At 36.1% G+C, this 8,132-nt stretch overlaps 1 protein-coding gene across 1 annotated transcript; it reads left to right on the top strand.

The window, feature by feature from the left end:
- Positions 1-1,709: 1,709 nt before the first annotated feature.
- Positions 1,710-8,015, top strand: TBL10 (trichome birefringence-like protein (DUF828)). Its single transcript, XM_077362148.1, has 4 exons — positions 1,710-2,596; positions 3,510-3,899; positions 5,419-5,577; positions 7,083-8,015. The coding sequence occupies exons 1-4, from the start codon at positions 2,211-2,213 to the stop codon at positions 7,450-7,452; spliced, it is 1,305 nt and encodes a 434-aa protein (XP_077218263.1). The 5' UTR covers positions 1,710-2,210; the 3' UTR covers positions 7,453-8,015.
- The last annotated feature ends 117 nt before the right edge of the window (positions 8,016-8,132 follow it).

Here is an 8,132-nt window from a genome sequence, read left to right as displayed (position 1 = left end):
TCGAAATTTCGCCAAATTTTGGTTTCGGTCCCCACCGAAATCCGAAATTTAAAACCATGATTTGGTCTCCATTAAGATAGAAATCCATGGATAAGCTGTCTTAGGATTGGCTACTCTCCTTGGATAATTTTATCTTGAATAAGTTGGTCATGAGATTGACACTCTGCTTGCATAATTTTGTCTAGGATAAGTTGTTCATGAGATTTCTATCTTGCTTGGATAATTTTATCTTGTAAATTCTGTATATGAATGGAGGATAGCAAGCCTATCTAAGCCTAAAATAAAGCCTCGTTTCTACCCATTCTAAACCAGGCCTATAAGATCAAGGGTTTTGTTAACGAGTGCCTCTGTTATGGTGCAGCCTCTGTTAAGGTGCATTGAAAATGTATATGTACACATTGTTTGAGAAAAAATACTCAAAAGCTATGTTAATTTATTGTAAATTTATATTTTCAATGGACCATTTATTGTACATTTTCATTTTCAATGCACCTTAGCAAAACCATAAGATCAATGGTCTTGATCACCATAAACGCATGGTGAGCCCAATTTCATTTTGGGTTTTGCTAACGAGTTAAGGAGCATTTAAAGTACCTATTTTCATGCACCCCCAAGCTTATATCCTCAAACACATTTATTACTGAGCAACGATTGTAATCGAGACTTTATTTCCATAATTACAATTTCAACAAAAGAGGCTTGGGTTTGGTTTTTACAAAAATACCCCCACCATGACAAAATAACAAGAGTACCCTTATCTCATAAAAGATAATGAAAATATCCCTACTTAAATCTCATGAAAAATGACAAAAACTTATATCTCATAGAAAGTGTTAAATACACTTATCTCTTCGGAAAAAAAAAAAAAAACTCATATATCATGGAAAAGAAAAAGACCCTATCTCATAGAAAATGATCAAAGTACCACTCACTCATAAAAAATGACCAATACACTTATATCTCATGGAAAATAATAAAAAAGACCTATCTAATGCAAGACAATTTATATGGTGGACGGCTTTGCACGTACGTGCAACTCGAAAAAAAATACTAGTGGCCGCATTTTTTTGGTGATCCAATCATTCATCTTGTTGGGCCCTGATTTTATTCTCTAATTCATATCTAATTTTATTCTCTAATAAAATCTTCTCCATAGAATGATCTTAACCTATTTGATTTGAGGAAGGATCAAAATCTTCTCCATATAAAAAAACTACATAGATCGGGGGTTAGGATTGAAAAATATTTTCTGGGCACACCCCCAACAAATGGAAAAAATACGTGTGCCGACATTGTTTGGGTGGGTGATCCAACCATTCATTTGTTGGGCCCTAATGTAGATAGAGTGGGCCCGTAAAATCTTCTCCATAGAATGATCTTAACCCTTTGATTTGAGGAAGTTTAAAATGGACACCACAATATAAAAAAATGCATAGATTGGAAGGTTAGGATGATCGATCCTAATGAAAATGACAAATAAACTTATCTCATATAAAATAATAAAATATTTCAATCTCATGGAAAATGGGTTAAGGTACTCTGGCTATTATCTTTTATGACATAGGGGTATTCTTGTTATTTTCTCGTAATAGAAATGAAATTGTGGGAAACGGTTCTCTAATAATAAATGTGTTTTTGAGGATAAAAGTGTGGGTATATGAAAATAGGTGCTTTAAATGCTCCCCCACTTCCCCACGACACCCTCAAATCCTACAAAGTCCCAAAAAACAGAGTCCCCACTTTCTCTATATATTCTTCACAACGAGATTCTTTTGGAAATTATATAGATTACGGTGGATTTGGTCGGGGTTAAGTATAAAGTTACTTAGATATATCGCATCCATCACGCTAAACAGACCCTTTCCTTTTTGGAATTTATTCTCCCTTTGCACAGCATCTCATCGTATCGCGTTTCTCAAATTCAAATTAGAAAGAAACAAAAGCCAAGACCAGCCATTACAGTCTGCCTCTTCCTCTGTCATGAAGCCTAGAGAAAACCCAACTCCTTCAAAACCTGTTATACCCATTTTCAGACTTACCCATCTTTTCTTTTTAAAAAACCTATCTCCATAAATTTCCAAAAATAACTGTCTCTCGAATTGTATAAGAACCCCTCTCTCTAACCATTCAAAAAGAAAAAAAAAAACCATCTCTCTAAAACTCTTAGATACTCCTTGCAAGAACTATTTCACACATACCCATCTGCTCACATGGAGTTTTTGAAGAAGTTCAAATGGCTAAAACCCCTTGAGCCTTTTGGGCTTCCAGGGTTTTTCTCAATTATCTTGCTCTGCTTCATCTGTTGCTTCTTTTACTTTGACTATCGGGTTGTTAACAAAGGGCTCCGTCTTCAAGCTCAATCTCAGAACTTTCTGAGGTTCGGAATCGAAGAGGTTTTGGGCAATAATCGACGGTCAGGATTCTTTGATGGATGTGATTTGTTTGAAGGGGAATGGGTTTGGGATGAAAGCTATCCGTTATATAATTCTACGGATTGTAAGTTCATGGATGGTGGATTTCGGTGTTCAGAGAATGGAAGAAAAGATAATTTCTATACCAAATGGAGATGGCAACCAAAGAATTGCAATCTGCCTAGGTTCTTTTTCTTCCTCTTCTTGAATGTTCTTCCTTTTCTTTTCTTTTTTTTTTAAAAATTTTTTTTATGGATTTGGGTCTGGCCTTTTCTTTAATTTGTTTGTCCATTAAATTGTTTCTAGTCTTGTGTGTGTGTGTGTGTGTGTTTTTTTTTTAATCTTGTGAAGTTTTTTGGGTGTACTGTCATCTGATTGATTTCTTTTATATAGAAAAGTATATTTTTCTCCCCTTTTATTTGTTGCCAAAGTTCCTTTTTGTTATTTTGATAATTTTTCTTTTGGGTATTTTGTGTTTCTAAATTGGGTTTTTTCTTTTATGTGATTTCATGAGAACTGTAATTTTGATGTTGAGTTTTTTTTTTTACTTCTTTTTAATGGGTTAAATGCAAGAGTATTTTAAATTTTATCAGTTCTGTTTTCATTTGTTTGTTTTTTGGCTGATGAGCATATTGAAAATTTGAAACTGAAGCCAATGGGGGAATTTTTAATGGGGTTTGGGAATTTCTATGCATTTTTCTAAGGATAAAGATTTTATTTCTTTCTTTTCTGTTTGAATTCCTGATTAAGGAAAAAGGGATTTTCTGCCGTTAGTTGTTTTAATTATTTCAGTTGTAAAAAATTGGAATGGTTATTACTCAATGAATTCAAATTTGCTATAAATTATTTTGCAACGGGCATCTAATAAATTTTCTGTTGCATTCCTTTTGTGGCCATTAATCTCTATTGCTCTGTTCATTTTTTTTTGAATGATTCTAAAACAACAATTTTCTTCTCTTTGCTATTTTATCTCAAATTCCACCAAAAGCTGATGAATACTATAATTCCCAATATCATTGCAACAAAGTGCTAAATATATAGACAATTCTCAAACAGTATTGACTTAAAAATTTCTCTTCTTCATTCTCTCTTTTAAAGATTCAATGCCAGTACTATGCTCGAAAAGCTCCGAAACCGTCGAATAGTATTCGTTGGTGATTCGATCGGACGAAACCAGTGGGAATCACTGTTGTGCTTGCTCTCATCGGCGGTTACCGACAAGGATTCGATCTATGAAGTGAATGGGAACCCAATCACAAAGCATAATGGGTTCTTAGTATTCAAGTTCAGGGATTTCAATTGCACTGTGGAGTACTATAGAGTTCCATTTCTGGTGGTTCAGGGCCGGGCGCCCGCCGGAGCTCCGGCGAAGGTGAGGATGACACTGAAATTGGATATCATGGATTGGAGCTCTGTTAAATGGAGGGATGCAGATGTGCTGGTTTTCAATACAGGGCACTGGTGGAACTATGAGAAGACCATTAGAGGGTAATTTTCTACTTATATTTTACAAAATGGTACTGATATCTGCACTACCATGTTTTATATTGCACAAATTCAGCTTGTCTTTTATTTTTTAATTGGAACTGTAATACCCTTTGACAACTATTTAAATAATAAAATACAAGATGACTTAAAAGTAATTATCAAAACATGGTACTGCCAACATCATTAGCCTCAGAAAATTCTCTGTTTTTTTCTTAATCTGAGTTCGTTTCTGATCGTTCGATTGCCCATCACAACTTACATGTGGCTGTGTAATCGGTGGATCTGGGCTGTCTATTTATGGTGGGGTCCTACAGAAATGGACGGCAGCACAAATACTCTGATATTCTAAAGTGACAGATTAATCTCTATCTGTATGAGCTGATCATCTATTCACAGTGGGGCCCATCAAATGAATTGTCTAGATTATCCAACCATATCAGCAGAGTCATTTATTAATTTCAGTACTCAAAGTCACATGGTGAAACTCAACTGTCAAAGTGTGGTTTTTTGGTGTTGGCTTTCCTTTCCCCGTTCCCATTGGGGAGAGGGACCCAAAACAAATGATATTTCCACCCCTTTTCTCATCATTTCCATCCCCCCACAGCCACACACCACCTTTGTCTTTTCTGGAAAATGACTTTGTCAAAAGGAAAAAACAAAACAAAGTGGTGGAAATGCTGGAAAAGGGATGGAAATTTCATTCCCTTTTCTCTAAAAAGACAAACTAGATGGGGTGTGGAAGTGAAAATGCTGGGAAGGGAGATGGAAATATCACATCCCTGTGTCTAATCTAAATTCTAAAAGCAAATATACAGTAGTACAAATGGTTTTAAATTTCAACCGAAATCCAAAATTTCGGATTTCGGCCCGAAATTTCGTTTAAATGCCATTATTTTTTTTTAAAGTGTTATAAAATTTCGGCCGAAATTCTGGAATTTGAAATTTCAGTCCGGAATTTCGAACCAAATTACCAAATTTCGGGCCAAAATTTCGGTTTTCGGTGGGTTCCGAAACGGTTACCGAAACCGAAATTTTAAACTCGGTTTGGTGTGTAAGCCCGGTTTGTTTGGTGTGTAAACCCGGTTTGTTAATGGTGACAGGAATGCCCACCTCAAGATTGGTAGAGAATGGTAGGTATTTGTACTAACTGTGTAGTAATAATGCGTAGTTATTGTAGTGGAATTAAATGGCCGTCCACAGGTCATGTGGCCATATACCATCTTATCTAGGTAGTTCATCCAATGAACGCCCTACGGTGAGTACCACACTGAGTGGAATTTTCACCAATTGAAAGATTTGGCCTGCAAAATTGACAGTGAATGATCCACATTCAACGAGTTAAGTTCCATTGATTCGATACGTTGAGACTGAGTTAAGGTTCATTGATTTGAATCTTTGAGATGAATTAAGGTCCTTTTGCTATTTTGATGAATGCAAAGGATTCTTTCTTATCCTAGTATGAATGCTGATACCAATGTGCCTTTTCTTTTTCTTTTTTTGAATTTTTATTCTTTGGCAGGGGGTGTTATTTCCAAGTTGGAAGGGAAGTAAAGATGGAAATGAGCGTAGAAAGTGCATATCGGAGATCGATTGAGACGTTGGTCGACTGGATTGGTAAAGAAGTGAATTTGAGTAAGACCCAGATCATCTTTCGCACCTATGCGCCTGTTCATTTCAGGTTTGTCTACTTAATTTGTTGCTCTATTTAAACTTTGGTTGCCCATTTTTTATTCATTTAATTTGTTAGGTTTCAGTTGGATCTGCCTGGTTGTCTCATTTATTGTTAGAAATACCATCAATTTCTTTGTACTAATCAGTTTGTGTATTCTGCCTTCTGTTCAAGGCATGTCATTGTATCTTGGTGTTCTTTTGGGGCTCAATACTAGGGAAAACATGCTTTATGCTTAGCTTTTTTATCCAATATCAATACAACATGTGATCTTAATAGACATTTATCCATAATCCTCAACTTTCCCTTCAGTGCGTCTGACGTGGAGAACACAGGAGAAACGAAGAAGATCACAGTCTTCAACCTTGAAAAGAGACCTTTAATCTACAAGTGAAAGAGAACCAAAATTCCCTAAAAAAATGAAATATCATTGATAATAATAAGTCCAGTTCAATTTGTTCACAATCCTCAAACTTTAATTCTACTAATTCAATCCAGACTCTTAATCCAACTATACTTGCGTACTTACTAAAAACAATAAGTTTCCTAAAATATTAAAATTCAACTCTATCCAAAACTCATGATAAATCCTTAAGTGAGTTCTAATCTAATGGGACACTTGACACGCTAAAACAACTCAAAACATGCAAGATGAAAACTTACCGAAAATAGTAAGTTTTGACTTGGAACAAAAATTTGACTCTCGAACAACCTTTTTTGCGACAAATCCTGAGTACAAGAGTCATCTTTTGAAGTATATATAGGTATGTTCCTTTGTTAGGCCTCCTTAAGACAATCACACTCCCATTGCATCTTCTTTGATCTCAAGGTTTTTGTTTAAATTGTTTCTCTTTGACCTGTTGTTACTGTTTAATTGTATCGTTTCCACCGGCAAACTGAGCTTCGAGTTGAAACATTACTAGGACTTGTAGGGCTTTCTTTCTCCCATAGGCACTTACCTACTGATTATTGTATCCACCGGCTGGGTCATATCATGTCCATGACTACCACAGGCGAGCCCCCATGTCCTCCATTTTCTTGTATAGTGGTAGCAGTAGCACTGTCGAAAAGAGAGAACCTTAGGTGATGGTGGAATTGTGCTGATTGGATGGAAACTGGATACCTGGTCATCTGGTTGCTTCTTGAAGTAACCTTAGCAACCTGGACACACGGCATCCCGAGGCACAGCGTAAGATATATGCATGAGGTTATAATTTCTCTTTATAATAGTGTAAATGGGTTTCGTTAATTATGGACTAAGCCAATAAGGCTGGTAATACACTCTTCAACAGACATAGATTGACCTTATTTTGCTGCATTGTTGAAGCAATCATATTATATATGATATATCTTTAATAACTGATCATCATGAAACATGAAACCTTGCAACAGAAGTGAATAAGATCTTTCTTTAATTCAATGTGCACTTTGTATATTCGTGTTCCAAAATATGATGTAGATCTTTAAAACTAATAATTCATCTTTCTTTAATTCTATTGCGTTGTTCCATACAGAAGTGGAGATTGGAAGACTGGAGGCAGCTGTCATCTTGAAACAATGCCAGAGCTAAGCACATCTCTGCTATCCCGATCATGGGGTCCAATGTTGAACACAGTCGTAGACGTTCTTTCTACTAAAACTCCATTGCCAGAATTGGACGTTTTGAACGTAACCCAGATGACAGCACTAAGGAAAGATGGCCACTTGTCGTTATACTACATGGGACCCGGATCAGCTCCTGCTCCTCTCCACAGGCAGGACTGCAGCCACTGGTGCCTGCCTGGGGTTCCCGATGCATGGAATGAGCTCCTCTATGCACTCTTACTCCGGAGGGACTTTTCTCGCCATCAAAATTCAACTGGGTATTCTGTTGCTCAAGGATAAAGGATGGTTCAAGGAAATGTGTATAGGTGGGGAGGCACGACAAAAGCTTCTTCTTGTCCATTTTTTGGACAATGATATTATAACATGCTTGTCCTTGAAATTAATTGGATTTGCGATCTTAGTGTTTTCTCAATCGGTCGATGGTAAAATAACCATTCAAGAAAATGGTAATCGATTGTAACATAACCATTCAAGAAAATAGTAAGGAACATCATCTACTCACCAAAAAAAAAAAGTACGGAACATCATCGGCCGTCATCGAGACGCTTGAGCTGGAGATTTTTGACATGAAATCTAAAAGGCAATTTCAATTGGAAGGTGTTTATAGGAAGGCAGTGGCATAGTGGGTGTATAGATTGGAATTGGATGTCATGAATTATGTGACAAGGTCTGTTCCTTTAGTGTTAGGATCATAGTGTTTCTTTTCTTGTTAAAATATCTGTAATGGGGATTTTGATAGAGGGAACATACATATAAGAGATACATTATTATTCCTCTATTATTCTTGATTCTTTTGTATAAAAAACTCTTGGGTTTCTCATTCCAGTCTTTTTCTTATTCTCCCCATTTGCTTCTTCCTTTTTAATGGGAATACATTAGCTAAACAATACAATCAGGTACAAACAGGGATCAGTTACAACAAAATTTCAAGTAAAATAAAAAAGAAGAAGCAGAAGAAT

Source organism: Tasmannia lanceolata, unplaced genomic scaffold (genome assembly GCF_043159265.1).
Source record: "Tasmannia lanceolata isolate RefF3 unplaced genomic scaffold, GAP_Taslan_0.1 ptg000019l, whole genome shotgun sequence".
NCBI classification, from domain to species: domain Eukaryota; kingdom Viridiplantae; phylum Streptophyta; class Magnoliopsida; order Canellales; family Winteraceae; genus Tasmannia; species Tasmannia lanceolata.
This window is presented reverse-complemented; position numbering and strand designations above follow the sequence as displayed.

Coding starts and splice junctions, on each gene's coding strand:
- TBL10 (XM_077362148.1), top strand. CDS start 2,211: ATGGAGTTTTTGAAGAAGTTCAAATGGCTAAAACCCCTTGAGCCTTTT. Junction 3,900..5,418: donor TATGAGAAGACCATTAGAGG/GTAATTTTCTAC, acceptor ATTCTTTGGCAG/GGGGTGTTATTTCCAAGTTG. Junction 5,578..7,082: donor TATGCGCCTGTTCATTTCAG/GTTTGTCTACTT, acceptor TGTTCCATACAG/AAGTGGAGATTGGAAGACTG.